Source organism: Heterodontus francisci, chromosome 22 (assembly GCF_036365525.1).
Source record: "Heterodontus francisci isolate sHetFra1 chromosome 22, sHetFra1.hap1, whole genome shotgun sequence".
NCBI lineage: Eukaryota > Metazoa > Chordata > Chondrichthyes > Heterodontiformes > Heterodontidae > Heterodontus > Heterodontus francisci.
This window is the reverse complement of record NC_090392.1, coordinates 70,617,626-70,637,041: the sequence shown is the minus strand read 5'-3', so window position 1 is coordinate 70,637,041 and position 19,416 is coordinate 70,617,626. Positions and strand designations below refer to the sequence as shown.

Sequence of the window (19,416 nt, the reverse complement as noted above, 5' to 3'; positions counted from 1 at the left end):
TTTTTCAACACCACTGACTACCTCTCCTTTACCACATAAACAACCAAGGCAAATATCACATTCAACTGTATGAACTTTGGTTTCAGTTGAACCTGCCTTAGTGTTGAGACTGCTGAGTGCACCAGGTACATTATTCCAAAAAAAAAGCCCAATTATTTATAAAAATCAGTATCTACAACACTCAATGGCTCAGCAACTTTTACCGACATAAGGATAGTAATTACACATCAAAAGTAATTCATTGGCTGTAAAGCGCTTTGGGAAGTCCGAAAGACATGAAAGGCGCTATATAAATGCAAGTTCACATAGGCCAGCAAGATCACTACTTTGATGGCTCAGTTTGCACTGAGTTAGTTGATCTCAGCCAGGGCAGTGATAGCAGCTCCACAATTGGCCTCAGCACTCTTGGGTTAGGGATGGGAAAATTGGCAAGATTCCTGCTCCTGATCTCTATCCAATGATCCCTGTTGGAAGTGGACATTGAGTGAAGACAGGATTGGGCTCAGCTTTGACGCCCACAGCAGTCAAAAAACTTGCCAATAATCATTGCAATGGCCTATGTTTGCACAATTGTCACCTAGGTGAAATTCAGTCATGAAATGCCAGATATTAACAAAAGGTTTGTGATTCACTGTCACGATTTTTGATGTTATCTAAAGTCCTTGACCATATTACAGTCTTGTAACTGAGTTCCAGGAATGTTTCTATATTTAATTTTGCACAGCAAGGGCATGTGATGGCTTAGTTCAGCATAAAAGAGAGTGCTGTATTGCTATGTTTCAGTGGACGGAACACATTCCAGTCCTCAATTTAGACTGGCTTATATTGGAGTATCTGTTCATGTGTTACAGAGATCCAATTAACTTTATAACAAAAGATTTTTTTTACCAGGCATTATATTTACCTAAAACGCAAACAGTGGCTTGATCAACATCAATGCTGATATACGTCAGCGTTTTTCGTGATAGTTGGGCAAATTGAGAACCCTTCACAAATGAGTAAGAACACTTTAAAGTGCTGTAAAAGCACCTGGAATTGCTCCAGTGGCTTGATAACAGATCCGGTTAATATTTCTATGCAGCACTTACAGCTGTGAGTAGCACCTTCTAAAACCGAAGCAAACAAATTGACTAAGTTAGTTGGAATTATTCCATCAATAAAAAATGTATTCAGAGGAATTTCAAATCCTTTTCTTCTGCGCAAGATTGTATGGGCCTTATTTGATGTGGTGTTACTTTAGATGATTTTGAAATCTAGTTATAGCCCTAGCTTCAAATCTCAATGAGGAACGAAATCTTTAACCATGAGCTACTGAGGTTTCAGCTCTGAGCCAAATTAGCACCTTGTGAAGGAATTGGCATGTAATTTAACTCTCTCTCACCCAAAGTGTGACTCCTACAATTTGTACCCAGACCAGCTCTCCTAGCTAACAAAAGTGATTGGAAACACAGAGCAAGTCTAAGATGGAATAAAAATAGGGGAAATAATAAGATGTACCTGGCGTTCTTCATGTTGAGCTTGAATTTCAACAAAGTCACCCAGAATTTTGACTCGGATTTCTTCAGGAGTGAAATGTTTCACATCAAGGTGAATTGTAAATTTATCCTTGTCCAGTCTCAACTGCAAGAGATCAAGCACATATGCTTAGGAAAGAATGAATGCCAAATTCCTAAGCTGTTTTCTTGTCATCAATATAGGAAGGTGATAAAATGACTAACCAGAACTGGAATCATGAATTTCTGTGGCTCAACACTAATGGCATTGGTATCTCTCTCGCAGGATATTGTTACAGTATATGATCAGTCAGGGGCCAAAACGTGCTAAATCAGGGTGAAAATCTGGTCAGTTGTTCACTAGCTTTAAATCTCAACCATCGTGGCTGGATGAGTGCATTATATTTTCCTTTGTAACTCATCACATAATATGTACTGGATACAACCTGTAATTATCAACATTAATACTGCAATTTCCCAGTAAGCTTGGACTAAGGCTATAAAAACACTTCAACAATCTTTTGTGAATATTCCATGTCTGATAAAATCCACAGACACAGAAACCTGCAATCCCTCAAAAGTTGCAGTGATTTTTTTTAAAAGACAGATCAATCAGTCACTTGACCTTTTTCTTACCCCAATTCTCACCAGAAAGTAGTTATTTTTATTCTCTAATACTAAAACATCAAATTTCCTCCCCTTCAAACAAAATAGTGCAGTCTAATGATATGACATTTCTCAACCTAGAGATTCTAGATTTTGTGAGTTAGCGTTCCCAACACAAAACTGTGCAATGGGAAGTGCATTTCAGACATTTGGGATTGGAAGAAAATCATCTGATGTTGCTGACTTCCATGCCAGAATTCCTGCTATGCACTCCTATCTTGTGAAGCACTGCACAGGGAGTGTAAACTTGCAGAATATATCCCACAGATTAAAGTAAACATTCACTCCTTCCACCATCAGCACGCACTGCAGCAATTCGCTTCTTCGACAGCACCTCCCAAACTGAAGACTTTCACCAGTTAGAAGGACAAGGACAGTAGGTGCATTGGAACACTATCACCTCCAGGTTCTGCCCCTCCCTCCCCCCTCCCCCACAAGTCACACACCAGTCTGATTTGGACATATATTGCTTTATCGTCACTGGGTTAAAATCCTGAATTCACTGCCTAACAGTGGGAGTGCCTTCACCACGGGGACTGCAGCAGTTCATGAAGGCAGCTCTCCACCTTCTCAAGAGCAACTAGGGATAGGCAATAAATGCTGGCCTTGCTTATGACACTCATAGCCCAAGAACGAATAAAAGCAAACAGTGGATAACCAAAGGTCTGAACCATGATACAGAAAAACCCAGTAAGAGAGCAGGGTATAAGTATAGATGAGTGAAAGGTAAATTTAAAATAAATAGTAGGATAAACATACTCATTAAAGTGCATTGTCTGGAAAAATCATCAAGCACATTAATGGTGACAAAAATAGTGGGGTTATTCAAAATACAATTATTTGCTGTGATAACAGAGCTCACACATTTTCTAGCCATTCATAGTTTTTTTGACATGAGAGAAGCTGTTCGAAGAAGGCTTGGCGAGTTGCTGCAGTGCATCCTGTCGATAATAAATATTGCAGTAACAGTCTGCCAGTGGTAGAGGAAGTTAATTTAAAGGTGGTGGATGGGGTGCAGATCAAGCAGATTGCTTTGTCCTGGATGATCCAGACATGAAGTGAGTATTCCATTGGACTCTTGACTTGTGCCTTGTAGGTGGTGGAGAGGCTTTGGAGAGTCAAGAGGTGAACCACTGGCCTGCTCAAGTAACTACAGCACTTATGTGATTGGTCCAGTTGAGTTCTTAGTCAATGGCAACACCCCAGGATGTTGGCGGTGGAAGATTCAATGATGGTATTCCATTGAATGTCAAGGGGAGGTGGTTCGACTCTCTTTTGTTGGAGATGGTCATTACCTGGCACTTGTGTGGCACAAATGTAACTTGCCACTTACCAACTCAAGCACAAGGTAATGGGAAGAAACTCTCTACATTCGGCACTAGAGAGGTGAGTTTCAATGGTCCTAATTTTCTAATCCTGAGCTTTTTTCAGGATATAGATTCACAGCAATGATCCCAGAAATGTCTAATATATCTGATCCCTGGTGCATCATGATGGAAAGATGCCAACTGGAGAGCAAGTCTTTCCTTTGAGTCAGGGATGGAGAAAGAAGAAAAATATCAAAGGATGAATTACTCCTGCACCCCACCTAGCAACTAGCTGAAGAACGGCGTAGAGAATTTCAAGGTTACTGAACTCTGCAAGTGCATCAAATCATTCAGTTTTGATATCTAGATGATTGATGGCACAATATTGTGATTTCCATTAGCCATAATCTGTTCAATGGAATTTTATTGTCCAGCTTTCAGTGGCTCCTACTAGAACATTCTTGTCATAAACAACATTCTGGCATGTAAAGTCAACCCACGGAGCAAGGGACAAACAAAGTCATCTGAAATGACAGCTCACATTGCACAAAGACAGACATTGTTGGGAAATGTTAACTCATTCTGAGGTGAAGAATTATTCCTAGAATTGCACAGAATGTCCTCAGATTTATCTTAGGCTCAAACTTTAAAATATTTCAGAACTTATTTTAGAGACATATAAGATAATCAGAGGGTTAGATAGGGTGGATAGTGAGAGTCTTTTTCCTCGGATGGTGATGGCAAACACGAGGGGACATAGCTTTAAGTTGAGGGGTGATAGATATAGGACAGATGTCAGAGGTAGTTTCTTTACTCAGAGAGTAGTAGGGGCGTGGAACGCCCTGCCTGCAACAGTAGTAGACTCGCCAACTTTAAGGGCATTTAAGTGGTCATTGGATAGACATATGGATGAAAATGGAATACTGTTGGTCAGATGGTTTCACAGGTCGGCGCAACATCGAGGGCCGAAGGGCCTGTACTGCGCTGTAATGTTCTATGTTCTATAACTTTCTTAAAATTAATTTACAACTTAACGAATGTTAGTGCTGTGGAGAAGTACAATTTCCAATCTTTTGGCATCTTATGTCAAGCAGATCCACAGTAAAGCTTCATCTTACCTGCTCCAAAAATGCATCTTAACATGAGTTCAGATTTCAAATCAGTTGCAATTATTTCCAAATTTTAATCATTCTTGCCTTGCTGGCTCAGCCTTACATGAAATTGAAACCACCACAAAATTGTTTCATTTAGAAAAGGAATGTAACACAGCAGGATTCAAACCTATGTTCTACATGTACAATGATATTCATCTTTACAGCAACAGAGACTTTCTGCTCCTGACCCTGACAAAATCCATTTTGCATCGGTCCAGGATGTGTATGAATATCAAGAAGCATCTCTGCTTGTCCATATTTCAATCTTTGGTATGTTCCCAGTGGACACCACAGGATTTTGACTGCTTTGTTAACTGTAATTATCAAATTGTTGCTTAAAAAACATTCAATTTGGGTCACGATTTTCTGTTATTAGTTATGCCCTCCTTCTCAGGGGTGGGAGTGAGGGGGTGGTGGGTGCAGCGGAGAGTAGTGCTGCTTGTCGTTGTCCTGGTGTCATTGGGATTCACTGGCCTGACACAAGATGGGACAACAGCAGAGATTGATTCTTATCCCAGTAGCTGAAGCAGGATTCAAACCATTGTGTTTATTGCCTTCATGAATGAAAACAAAAACAATAACATTGGATACATCCAGTCTATAAGACACACCAGATAACCTTGCTAAACCATCAAGGGAATGTAAAAATTGAACTGCACAGTCAATCCATTTCCAGGTTGCTGTGGGCTGTTCAAAGTGATACAACCATAGTGTCATGTATTGAACAATATTGGTTTTGCGATGCCAACAGAAAATGCTGAAAATACACAGCACATCAGTCAGTGACTAAAATGGGGGGAAAAACAGTTAACATTTTGAGTTGGGATCCCTTGTCAGAACAGTTCTGACTAAGAGTTTCAACTGAAACACAAAACTAATTTGCCTCTTTTCAGGTGCTGATGAATCTTGTTGCGCATTTCCAGTATTTTCTGTGGGGGTTTTTTTTTCAGATTACCAGCTATCAGAATTTTTGTTAATACTGGGTCTACAGGGCATTAATATGTTCAGATAAAGTTAAGCCGGACATCCAAACTTTTGGTCCTCATGGGATGCATGGATGAGTAGCCACAGGGAAATATCAATATTCCCATTAGTTTGCAGATATTTCAAGTTGTAGATGCTAATAGACCTTGATCCAATTTAGAAGTTATCCACCACTGAAGCAACAAAACTAACAACTTGTGAACAAGCTGCTTTCATTTATCATTAACTACACTAATGAAATATGTTAATTAGCTTCCTCTTTTTGCTATATGTTGATATTCATTATAAGAACATAAGAAATAGAAGCAAGAGTATGTCTGTCAGCCCCTTCAATCTGTTCCACCATTTAATAAGAATATGGCTGATTCTTGGCCTCAACTCCACTCCACTTCCCCCCACAACCCCCATTCCTCCCCCCCCCTCCCCCCCCCCCCACCTCCACCGATCCTCATATCCCTTGATTCCCTTAGAGTTCAAAAATCTCTCAATCTCAACCTTTAATATACTCAACGACTGAATCCGCAGCTTTCTCAGATGGAGAATTCCAAAGAGTCCCTCCGAGTGAAGAAATTTCCCCCATCTCAGTCCAAAATGACTGTCTCCTTATCCGGAGGCTATGCCCCCCCCCCCATGTTCCTCTTTATATTATATATATATTATCTTCCTACATATATATATATTATATACACACATAGAACAATTGGACATATTCATTATTGTTAGGAAACAGACAATATGTCCACAGAGCTTAATTTGAGCAGTTAAGCTGCATGTTAAACAAACATTTTTATCAAGTACCAGGAAAAGGACATGGCAACTTTAAGAACACACAGAACATACCTCTGAAAGTCCAGATTGTACCCAACTTGACAGCCTGAACATGGGAGATGGCATTCGCCAGTAGAAGGGGCTAACCATGGATGAGAAGTTGGGGAAGAAGTCAGGATCAAGGTGGTCCCCAAAATGCTGGTCATAGATACGGGAGGGAAAGATAGAGTTTGGCAAGAGGGAACGCCGTAGCCATGGAGTCTGAACTGTAATGTCCATCTTTTCTCTTTTCGGTTAAAGGCAGGAGGATGTATATCTGTGTAACTGTGCTGACTTCAGTCCAAGAGCTGTTTGAAGGCCAGTTGGTGTCTCAGTCCTTTATATACACAACCCATTGAACTTTCTGGAAAACTGATGCGAGGCTGTTTGACTCTGTCATGTGATTTCATTGTTTAGGGATGCATTTTTTTTTGGGGGGGGGGGGGCGGATTAGAACTGACACAAGCAGTGGACCAGTGTTTTTACTGTGGGACAATGCTCTGCTGATCAGCCTCTTCCTCTGCTGGCAAAACTTCAGAATGCCCCAGACGATGACCTCATGGCATTTCAAAAGGAAGCTATTGTATTGAGAGGAATATTATGATGTTTCAGTTTTTTTTTAATCAATGATTAAAGATTTTCGTTTCTTTTGTGTCTCTGTGTGATGGGTTATCTGAATGCTTAATTTAAACGGTGACGATGGCAATCACAAGTGGTACAGTCCATAAATAGATTTGTGGTGATAAGCTTCTGATGTCACCTATATGGGCATTTGTTGTATCATTCCACACTGCGACACAACTGAATGTTTAAAGGCGAATGATAGAGTCTGGGCCATTCCATCCCCTCATCATGTTTTGTAGCTTCCAAAGTTTTTGGAAAACATTATAAAGGAAGAAGGCTGGAGGGGAACTCATTGTATCACAGAAACACGTTTCTCCCTATTGCAAAACAAAATTAACCAGAACAGATTAGCTATTTCAGAAAATATTAGATCTCTTGTAACCACCTTCCACAGCAGCTATGCAATGTTAATCCAATACGCTTTCCTTTGGAAATAAAGCCATAATTATCATGCTGGTTACCCTCCATTAGAACTGAAGTGATTAACAGCTTGTAATATTCTAGTATATAATAGTAATACAAATTAGTGTGTGTACTTGTAGAGATAATTACCCGTCACAGGATTAGTATTAATTTCCAAGTTTTGAAAATAATCCATTATATTTTGAAAACACGGCATTAAATTATAAGAATAATCTGGGACATTTCGGGAAAAGCTCTACCAACGTTAAAAAAAAAACGTTTCGATAAAACACACAGCAATCGTTTCATTGTCAGCTCAGAAACAGAATCTGATGGTATTTGAAAGCGGATTTTGTGTAAATCCGGCACCTGCTTGTCGCTTACCCATTGCGTTGTTTGGAATAAATGTACCTCGGATAATGCCTTTTTAGCTTCATCTGCCAGCCGTGTTAATCCACGAGGAGTCCAGTTCTTCGCCTTGTACTTCCTACGCAAGTTGACAATTATAAGTAACAGAGACTACTGGACTCTCGTTTCGTTCATAAATCCCTACTAACCAAATTCAGTTCAATAATTGTTGTTCTATCACTGTTTTTCCCTAGTATTGTCGAAGTGTTGTTGGTAATATAGTAACATATGTAAATTATACCTTTCATTTCAGTTCTTTTAATGCCAAATGTTTTATTTGACAAGTAATCCAGAGGTGGTTCTGTGTTTCCGAAGGGGACTAACGACACATCAGAGTCACAATTCTATGTGAGCAGAGGATAAACGGGGAAATTACGGTATCGTTAATGGTTCAGGGCGTGAATGTGGTGTGTGTGTTCGTTTCCAAGAGGATATTTCCTTTCCTCTGGGAAGGCTCCAGCCTCTTCAGTGTCCTGGTCTATTTCTGTCCCAGTTTTGACTCCCCTCCCTGAGGAATGTCCTGACATAAACGACACGGAAGTCACGACGTTTCTGAGACTGAGTGACCCAGTCTGATGATCTTTTGGGGGGAGCGGGGAAGCAGCCGGAGTGTTTTGATTTTGTGCTCCTCTGCTCGCTCTCACTTTCTGATCCTCACAATGGAAGACAAGACAATCCCACATGCATACCCTATGAGTGTAGAATACGAGAACGACACACCAACTACAATCTACGACCAGAACGTCGGGGAAGGTAAGTTTATTTTGGCTTTGCCTCTGTTCATTTCAATAGATTTATAGCCTGACTTAGTGAATTTCTCATAAAACCTCACTGCTTCTAATTGTAAGACGCTGACAACTGGCTGATGACGGAAATATGCTGGGATACGCTAACAGTGCGAACATGCCCAGTGTTCTTTGGAATGCTATTTGGATCTTGATTAATAGTTACAGGTGATCTTGTTCTCTAGTTTAACTCAATTGCCCTCCTCTTGGAGCGCTGATTCTTGGTGGATAATGTTTCAGAGCTGCCAAAACTTGTAACATTCTTTACCTGCAAGTCTTCACTTATCTTAATCAGCTTGCAACCTTCCAACCTCCTCTTTAAGGCGAGCACGCTATTCCCTGGTTTGTACCCATGATTTTCCAATAGTTAGCCCCTGATCTTGGCTGTGTAATTGGAGGTGGCATTTAGTGGCTGGGAGACCAATTTTATTTTACTTGGGGTGGGATGGAGTGGGAACATCTACAGTACTGGCGTCACACACGAAAGTACACACTATGTATGATGCAGCGTGTGTGGAGATCTGTGGAGATCTGAAGCAGGAGCAGGGCAGGTAATGTAATACAATTTCAATTAAAAAATGTGAATTTTTCCCCCTCATTGAACAGCAAATTAGATGAATTTTATCAGCAAATCAGATGTTTGGAATGTAAAACTTAAGTTAATTTTAATCATTAATCTATCAAAAATATAGCATCTGACAGGTAGTTCTATGATGTATTATAAAGTTACATTGTCCTATTGTTTACAGTTCGATAACTTGCAATAAATTCCTCAGGTTTGTCAGCAGAAGATATTTTAGCTCCTACATTGTACCACGGTTACTATATCAGACCCAGGATCAATAAACAGCTGGACCGAGGCTTTTCAAAGGTTGAAACAAAGCATCATAAATTTCAGGTATTCCTGGACGTCTGCCAGTTCCTGCCAGATGAGATCTCAGTTCGGACAGTGGACAACCTGCTGGAGGTTTCTGGAAGACATCCGCAGAAACTGGACAGTCACGGTTTCATCTCCCGAGAGTTCACACGCACCTACATCCTGCCGCTGGACGTGGACCCTCTTTTGGTTCGGTCAACACTGTCCCACGACGGCATCTTGTGTATCGAGGCGCAGAGAAAAGGAGATGAAATCCAGCCCAAAGTAAACAACGTGAAAATCAACGTTGAATCGCCACGCGTGGCACAAGAGCCTGCGGCAGACACCAATAAAGAGAAGCAGAAGGATAAGAGTACCTCCTGAAGGAAGATGAAAAGAGCTCTTTGGCCCTCTCTACATGATTGATATTGATCGCAGGTCCTTTGGTGACATATCTGAGTCTAGTCTACAAAGCAGGGCAAATTATTACAATGACTAGGTTGCAAGTTGCTAACTTTTTCTTAACTAGTTTAAAGTTGCAAATAAACCTAAAATGATTAGTTTTGACACATTGATATTTGCTGTATATATAAAGCTAGAAACCTAATTATTATTTGCCACAAATGAAATCTGATGATTAGTGTAATGATTAATTCATGCCTCCAATTTCTTTCCCTTTGAGCCTCTATTCTGAAGAAGGTGTCACATATTGGAACTGAACCAGATATTAAAACAACAACAGTACATTGTTGATTGAAAGTAACTTCTCTGTAAATAGGGTCGCTGAAGGAAGATATCATTTATTGTGGTTCTGTGCCTAAGTTTTTAAAACATTTTTAACAAGGCATTGTAAACATGTCACTTCTTGACACTGATCATGATAGGTGCAGTGTTCTTACTATAAATTGTTTTCTATCACTTTAGTTCTGAAATTCATTTATAGTTTTTAAACTGCACAACTATTCCTCTCTAAGTGAAATCCAGAAAATATTTTGGTTTCTGTAAATTTTTAAATGCATGTGTACTGTATAAAACAAAATAAGAGAAATATGTAGAATGGCAGTATGTTTCTATTCAATTACATGAATAAACTACAACTGTTGCAATCGTGGTCCAAATTTACTTTGGACGAATAATGCTATGGGACTTTGATGGACTAAATTATTCTGATAAAACTTTACATGAAATTTTAAATTGAATTTATAAAGGAACTGAGGATGATTAAACACATTTTAGCAAAATGATAATTGAAGTCATTTTATTTGCGCATTTGCGTCTTTTCTTTCATTTAAAACAAAGAGGCAAAATGAAAGATGAATTTGACATTTTAAAAATGATATTCATTATAAGCCGTGGATAAAAGTGGATCGATTCCCTTCCCTAAGCCCTGGTTTCATTAAAACACAGAATTGTATTAATCACAACTTCAAAGGGCTTAACATTCAGAAGTAGTATTCATTTCCATTTGGTTCAACTTTCATACTGAAAATATGTTCATGTTGCAAAATAAAATGTTCTTTCACATAAAATCTACAAAGCTAATCTAAAAACATTAAAAGATATCAAAAGGAAGTAGAAAAATCAATGGAGTCAAGGAGCTTTTTAAAATTTAAAGTGTTTCTAGAGTGTTTAGGCAAAATGATACAAAGCAACCAGCAGTTAGTAATTTTCACCTGGACTGTTAAAATGGATGAGTACTAGGCTTCTGATTTCCTGATGCATCTAAGTGACATACTGTCGGTGATCAAGGATAAGGGCAAGCCCATTGACAGTGAGAATAATACTATCAAACCACTGCATACTAACCAACTAGTTTGGTTCTGGTTACTACCAGACATAACTGGCCTTGTGGTCTCTGCCACTTGTAGTCTCTTACTGATGACCTCAATTGGTGTTATCCTTAAAAGAGTTGGATTCTAGTTTTGCATAGAAGACTTTTTTTTAAAGGAATATACTTCAAGGTAAAGCTTTGAAATGACTTTGGCTTATAGTTTTCCAAACTACAATATTGGGCCATATTTATTTTTACCCCATTAGGCCACGTGTGGTAATATTGTCAAGAGCATCATTCCAAGTTTGAAGTAGATGCCACAAGTACCTTTAAAATCAAGATATATAGCTACTTGAAAAAAAGCTTTAAAGGGTTTGGGGGAAGAATGTTACATGTGGAGAAAAATACTAAAGCATATTGTGACTGTGCCATATAATTCTTTGATTTATGATTTAATATAATGAAGCTGTGTTTAAGCTGTCCTGTCGCTTTATGACTACAACATTTAACTGCTATAAGTAAACAGCCTGGGATCAGAGTTCAATTGCTATTTTGTAAAGGAAGCTTGCAAATTGGAATATGCTTGTAAATTTTCAGCTCCAGTCCAGAAAAAAAGCATAAAATGACCGGACTTGGTTCTATTTAAATATGTTTTACACATTGGGGCAATTTTAAACTTTAAGCGTAACAAGTGGTGTGCCACAGGGATCTGTGCTGGGGCCTCAACATTTTACAATTTATATAAATGACTTAGATGAAGGGACTGAAGGTATGATTGCTAAATTTGCTGATGACACACAGATAGGTAGGAAAGTAACTTGTGAAGAGGACGTAAGGGGGCTACAAAGAGATATAGATAGGTTAAGTGAGTGGGCAAAGATCTGGCAAATGGAATGTGGGAAAATGTAAAATTACCCACTTTGGCAGGAAGAATAAAAAAGAAACATATTATCTAAATAGTGAGAGATTGCAGAGCTCTCAGATGCAGAGGAATCTGGGTGGCCTAGTGCATGAATTGCAAAAGGTTAGTATGCAGGTATCGCACGTAATTAGGAAAACTAATAGAATGTTATAGTTTATCACAAGGGGAATTGAATACAAAAGTAAGAAGGTTATGCTTCAGTTCTACAGGGCATTGGTGAGACCACATCTGGAGTACTGTGTACAGTATTGGTCTCCTTATTTAAGGAAGGATGTAAATGTGTTGGAGGTTGTACAGAGAAGGTTTACTAGACTAATGCCTGGAATGGGCGGGCTGTCTTACGAGGAAACATTGGACAGGCTAGGCTTGTATCCGCTGGAATTTAGAAGAGTAAGAGGCGACTTGATTGAAACATATAAGATCCTGAGGGGTCTTGACAGGGTGGATGTGGAAAGAATGTTTCCCTTTGAGGGAAAATCTAGAACTAGGGGGTCACTGATTAAAAATAAGGGGCCACCCATTTAAGACAGAGATGAGGGGAATTTTTTTCTCTCAGAGGGTCATGAGTCTTTGGAATTCTCTTCCTCAAAAGGTGGTGGAAGCAGAGGCTTTGAATATTTTTAAGGCAGAGGTAGATAGATTCTTGATAAGCAAGGGGGTGGAAGGTTATCGGGGGTATGTGGAAATGTGGAGTAATTAGTTCAGCCGTGAACTTATTGAGTGGCGGAGCAGGCTCGAAGGGCTGAGTGGCCTAGTTCTGCTCCTAATTCATATGTTCGTATGTAATTTGTAATTAATTCACCAGGTGAGAACCCCACAGGATCAGGTGGAATGATGACTTTATCCGATATTACTTGTTGACTTTAATGGCGAGAAAAATCAGGTGGGGAGTGTTGTGTGATTGCCTTTAAGAGTAATGTGCCTTTAAGATCTTAGTATGATAATGAGCCAAGTACTAGGTTGCAGTCATGTGACCACATTCCAGTCTCACTCTGTAACTGTAACACCAAGAGGCAATACTTGTAAATAGATAGCTCTGCACTTTATATATTGTTAGCTATTAATAAACCTGTTTGAGATCTTCAATCAACTGAACTCCATGCATCTTACTTATGTTGCATCAGACAACATAAAAAGCTTCTCATTACAGGGAGTAAAATCATCATTGCCCCCCATGTCATCAGTTTCCTGACTGGTGGGATAGGTTAAAATTGCCACCATTGAAAATGATGTCTGATGTTTGATGATACTGTTAAAACCTTTGGACATTATTTTTTTTTCTTTTCTTCTACCTAGTTAACTAGGCTCCTTTTTCACATTCACCTAGCTTGCAGTGAGACTGAGGCACAGGCATAACATCTTAGTACCTTCCTCTTCCTTTCCTACATCTAGTTAGTTTGCTGCACAATCTAAATCAATAAAGTATCTTTGGAAAATTCCAAAGAGTTTCAAATGTCGTTGTTTTTGTGAACCTCAAATTGCAAAATAGCTCACTGTCTAATTAATATTCAGAATCACAGAATCACAGTATTCCTTCTCGTGCACAGTTACAATTGTATGACAGAGTTGTTGGCTAATAGAATGAGTCAGAAAATACTATATTTTCACCTGATTATATTCAACTTTTCTTATCTGCCAGTGTTTTGTTTCTTTTGTTTATGTTTCTCCCTCCTTTGATCTTTCTCTGGTTGAGAGCAATTACTCCCATGTCTCTGGCAATGATGGTGTGTAACCAGCTGTCAAGACGTGCATGAGATCAGCTTGTGATGTTTGATCCACTGATATTCACTCCCTCCCCATGAATAAATATCCAGTCGTCACTCAGTACCCCTCTCCACTCAGTCTAGCAGATAAGATCCGAATCTGTCAACTTGACCCCATGTATTATCATACTATTGTTCTCCAACCCTGGCACGCTAAAGTGCTGCACTATTCACAAAAACAAAACACTGCAGATGCTAGAACATAAACAGAAAATGCTGGAAACACTCAGTAAATAAGACAGCATCAGTGGAGGCGACAGACAAAAGGTTTCACATTCCTTGTCATGCAAAAAACAGTTGGGTAAAATTTACAATATTATTAAAATATTCATTTAAAATATGCATAAAGCTACATACTACATGAGCTCTAACTTGCTGGAAAAAATAATATTCTGTGTCACTTACAAAGCTCCTGCAGCTGTTACAGACATATTTTTGGATCCTAGCTGATGATAAAAAGTTTCATCTCGTCGGGCTTGATGAGCAGCTGAAGTGCCAGTAAGAACCAATGTATCCGGGCCAAGATAGCAAAAGCGTGATTCATCAAGTTGATATATATATATTTAAAAATAAAACTCTTGGATGAAGTACAGATCATTCAAAATGTAAAACCTTAAGGTGGGTTTAATTTAAAGGGCAATTTCATTGAAATTTACTAAGATGAAATAAAGCTATGATGTTAATTTGCAGACTTACACAGGTAGATAAGAGGATGCAGTAAGTTCCATTCAGACCATTATGACTTTAGCCCGGGCTAAGAATCCCCACACACTAACATAGCAACATAGCTATATATTGAAAATGAGGGCCTAGAATTTGTTGATATTGTGTTCGTTTTAGAAGGATAAGATATGTAATGGGCAGTGTCTGCGTGCACATCCCATGCCAGAATTGCGTTGTTCACCATATGGTATAGGCATCCGAGCCTGTACCTGAAATAGGCTTTAGTCATTTTGCATATGCAAATGTAGGGGAGGGGGTTTAAAGACTGTTTGAGGTCCCTTTCTGAAATTGGGCTTCCCTGAGCACAGCTGGTGCTAGGCCTGCTGCATTCAGGATAAGCAAGTCTACATGCGACCTAAGCAGCAGTCTCTAAAGGCTGTCTTCAAAACAATATGTCTTTTAAAAGAAATGATTGGAATGTAGAACCGGGAGTTCTACATTCTTGGCTCCACATAGTCCTGAAGACCATTTCCAGCAACTGATCAGCCCCCTCCCTTTTGCCTTCCTCGCTTCCCGATCATTCTCGTCCCTCTCACCAATCACCTCCCCGCCTGGCGCCTGCAGCTCATTGGCATTATGCTGGTGAGGACCAATTTTGGGTGAGCCTTGTGCCATGCTCTACCAGTACACAACCTATTTTAAATCAAAAATGGGCCAAAACAAATTTTCACCCAGAGGTGTCTAATTGATGCATCCACATGTAGTGAACATGGATTTCTGAAGGGAAAATCATGTTTACCTAACTTGCTAGAGTCTTTTGAGGAGGTAACAGAGAGGTTTGATGAAGACAATGCTGTTGATGTGGTGTATATGAACTTTCAAAAGGCGTTTGATACAGTGCCACACAACAGACTCGTGAGCAAACTCTGTAGCTCATGGAATAAAAGGGACAGTAGCAACATGGATATGAAATTGGCTGAGTGACAGGAAACAAAGAGTAGTGGTTAATGGATGTTTTTCGGGCTGGAGGAAAGTTTGTAGTGGAGTTCCCCAGGGATCAGTGTTTGGACCCTTGCTTTTCCTGATATATATTAATAACCTAGACCTTGGTGTACAGGGCACAATTTCAAAGTTTGCAGATGATACGAAACTTGGAAGCATTGTGAACTGTGAGGAAGATAGTGTAGAACTTCAAAAGGACAAAGACAAGCTGGTGGAATGGGCAGACAGGTGGCAGATGAAGTTCAATGCAAAGAAATGTGAAGTGATTCATTTTAGTAAGAAGAACATGGAGAGACAATATAGAATAAAGGATACAATTCTAAAGGGGGTCCAGGAGCAGAGGGACCTTGGTGTATGTGCATAAGTCATTGAAGGTAGCAGGACAGGTTGAGAGAACGGTAAATAAAACATACAGTGTTCTGGGCTTTATTAATAGCGGCATAGAGTACAAGAGCAAGGAAGTTATGCTGAACTTGTATAAGACACTAGTTCGGCCTCAGCTGGAGTATTGCGTCCAATTCTAGGTACCGCACTTGAGGAAAGATGTGACGGCACTGGAGAGAGTACAGAAAAGATTCATGACATGGTTCCAGGGATGAGGAATTTCAGTTATGAAGATAGATTGGAGAAGTTAGGACTGTTTTCCTTGGTGAAGAGAAGGCTGAGAGGTGATTTGATCAAGGTATTCAAAATCATGAGGAGTCTGGACAGAGCAGATAGAGAGAAACAGTTTCCACTCGTGAAAGGATCGAGAACGAGAGGGCACAGATTTAAAGTATTTGGTAAGAGAAGCAAAAGTGACACGAGGAGAAACTTTTTCTCGCAGCGAGTGGTTAAGGTCTGGAATGCACTGCCTGAGAGTGTGGTGGAGGCAGGTTCAACTGAAGCATTCAAAAGGGAATTAGACAGTTATATGAAAAGGAAGAATGTGAAGGGTTATGAGGAGAAGGCGGGGGAATGGAACTGAGGGAATTGCTCTTTCAGAGAGCCAGTGTGGACACAATGGGCCGAATGGCCTCCTTCTGCACTGTAACAATTCTGTGATTCTGTGAGGAAAGACTGCTGCTGAGTTACATGCATTTTAACAGCTGTTAAATAAATATTATTGCTTAGTATCTCAGAACAGGCCATACATTCATTTTATGGCAGGGAAATAATGCATGGCACACAGAAATTAAAAAAAGACTTGCATTTATATAATACCTTTCATAACCACCAGACATCTCAAAGCATTTTACAGTTAATGAAGTACTTTTTGAAGAGTAATTATTGTTGTAATGCAGAAAACACAACAGCCAGTATGCACACTGCAAACTCCCACAAACAGCACTGTTATAATGACCAGATAATACATTTTTTTGTGATGTTGATTGGGGGACATATATTAGTCAGGATACCAGGGATAATTCCCCCACTCTTCTTTAAGATAGTGCCATGGGATCTTTTACATCCACCTGAACAGACAGACAGATCGGGCTTTGGTTTAACATCTCATCTGAAAGACAGCACCTCTAACAGTGCAACATTCTCTCAGTACTGTACTGCCTTGATTTTCATGCTCAAGTCCTGGAGTGGGATTTGAACCCAGAACTTTGTGGTTTAGAGGGGAGTGTGCTACCAACTGAGCCACAGCTAACACACCAAGCAAGAAAAACATAATTAATAGATTCAGGATGGGCAGCATGTTCCTCTACGCTGCCGTTATTGGTCCTAAGTCGCACCAAGTCCCATTCACCCATCACCCCTGTGCTCACTGACCTACATTGGCTCCCTGTTAAGCAACACCTCGAATTTAAAATTCTTACCCTTGGTTTCAAATCTCTCCACAGCCTTGCATCTCCCTATCTCTGTGATGTCCAGCCTTACAGCCACTCGAGATCTCTGCATTCTGCCAATTCTGGCCTCTTAAGCGTTCCCTGATTTTAATCACTCCACCACTGGTTGCCAAGCCTCCAGTTGCCTAGACCCTAAGCTCCGAATTCCCTCCCTAAACCTCTCCGCCTCCCTACCTCTCTTTACTCCTTTAAGATGCTCCTTAAAACTCACCTCTTTGACCAAGGTTTTGGTCATCTGGTCTAATATTTCCTTATGTGGTTCACTGACAAATTTTGTTTGATAACACTGGTAAAATCACCTTTAATAAGTTTTATTATGTCATGTGTATATGCAAGTTGTTTTTGTTTAAACAAACAAGGGGTTCTGATGGCATCATAAACTTTGAAATTGGAATTCGAGTCTCTTAGTCATCAAAATCCAAAAACTGTGGGGAGATGAAAGAAAAAACTTTGGACTGCTCTTGCATGTCTCCTGGCAACTGATTCCAAGTGACACTGACACATATTTGGGAACAGGCTGGTATACCACCCTCTCAGCTGTGGTTAATGTAATGCCCAGGAAGAAAATTGAAAGCACTAACACTAACATTTTTTAAAAACTGATTGGTTTGAAAGTTTGCACAGTGGCGCAATGGTTAGCACTGCAGCCTCACAGCTCCAGCGACCCAGGTTCGATTCTGGGTACTGCCTGTGCGGAGTTTACAAGTTCTCCCTGTGACCGTGTGGGTTTTCGCCGGGTGCTCTGGTTTCCTCCCACAGTCAAAGACTTGCAGGTTGATAGGTAAATTGGCCATTATAAATTGCCCCTAGTATAGGTAGGTAATAGGGGAATTGAGGGAAGGTGGGGATGTGAGAGTGTAATGGGACTAATATAGGATTAGTATAAATGGGTGGTTGATGGTTGGCACAGACTCAGTGGGCCAAAGGGCCTGTTTCAGTGCTGTATCTCTAAATATAAATAAATAAATAAATAAAATTGACATGATCTGAGTACGTGGGCAACTGCAACAGTGATGGCCAGCTTCATTAACTGTAAGTCAAATATCTGAGCATTATCCTGGACAGACAGAATAGAACAAAAGAATAAAGAACAGTACAGCACAGGAACAGGCCATTCGGCCCTCCAAGCCTGCGCCGATCTTGATGCCTGCCTAAACTAACACCTTCTGCACTTCCAGGGCCCATATCCCTCTATTCCCTTCCTATTCATATGTTTGTCAAGATGTCTCTTAAACGTCGCTATCGTATCTGCTTCCACCACCTCCCCTGGCAGCAAGTTCCAGGCACTCACCACCCTCTGTGTAAAAAACTTGCCTCGCACATCCCCTCTAAACTTTGCCCCTCGCACCTTAAACCTATGTCCCCTAGTAACTGACTCTTCCACCCTGGGAAAAAGCTTCTGACTATCCACTCTGTCCATGCCGCTCATAACTTTGTAAACTTCTATCATGTCACCCCTCCACCTCCGTCGTTCCAGTGAAAACAATCTGAGTTTTTCCAACCTCTCCTCATAGCTAATGCCCTCCAGACCAGGCAACATCCTGGTAAACCTCCTCTGTACCCTCTCCAAAGCCTCCACGTCCTTCTGGTAGTGTGGCGACCAGAATTGCACGCAATATTCTAAGTGTGGCCTAACTAAGGTTCTGTACAGCTGCAGCATGACTTGCCAATTTTTATACTCTATGCCCCGACCGATGAAGGCAAGCATGCCATATGCCTTCTTGACTACCTTATCCACCTGCGTTGCCACTTTCAGTGACCTGTGGACCTGTACGCCCAGATCTCTCTGCCTGTCAATACTCCTAAGGGTTCTGCCATTTACTGTATACCTCCCACCTGCATTAGACCTTCCAAAATGCATTACCTCACATTTGTCCGGATTAAACTCCATCTGCCATTTCTCCACCCAAGTCTCCAACCGATCTATATCCTGCTGTATCCTCTGACAATCCTCATCATTATCCGCAACTCCAC

The 19,416-nt window shown here is 40.3% G+C and overlaps 2 protein-coding genes across 5 annotated transcripts in view; one reads left to right on the top strand and one right to left on the bottom strand.

The window, feature by feature from the left end:
- cryabb (crystallin, alpha B, b) overlaps positions 1–19,416 on the bottom strand; it is a 44,363-nt gene that overhangs the window by 910 nt on the left and 24,037 nt on the right. For 2 of the 4 annotated variants that reach the window (XM_068053976.1, XM_068053977.1), the window contains one exon: positions 1,498–1,620. In XM_068053976.1, coding sequence (XP_067910077.1) covers positions 1,498–1,620 — 123 coding nt within the window. Of the gene's footprint in view, positions 1–1,497; positions 1,621–6,444; positions 6,652–7,821; positions 7,925–19,416 lie in introns of those variants that run through there. The other 2 variants (XM_068053974.1, XM_068053975.1) reach the window with 2 other exon arrangements.
- On the top strand, positions 8,440–10,697 carry hspb2 (heat shock protein, alpha-crystallin-related, b2). Its single transcript, XM_068054338.1, has 2 exons — positions 8,440–8,598; positions 9,407–10,697. Exons 1-2 carry the CDS (start codon positions 8,505–8,507, stop codon positions 9,868–9,870), a joined length of 558 nt encoding a protein of 185 aa, XP_067910439.1. The 5' UTR covers positions 8,440–8,504; the 3' UTR covers positions 9,871–10,697.

Coding starts and splice junctions, on each gene's coding strand:
- hspb2 (XM_068054338.1), top strand. CDS start 8,505: ATGGAAGACAAGACAATCCCACATGCATACCCTATGAGTGTAGAATAC. Junction 8,599..9,406: donor CGACCAGAACGTCGGGGAAG/GTAAGTTTATTT, acceptor TAAATTCCTCAG/GTTTGTCAGCAGAAGATATT.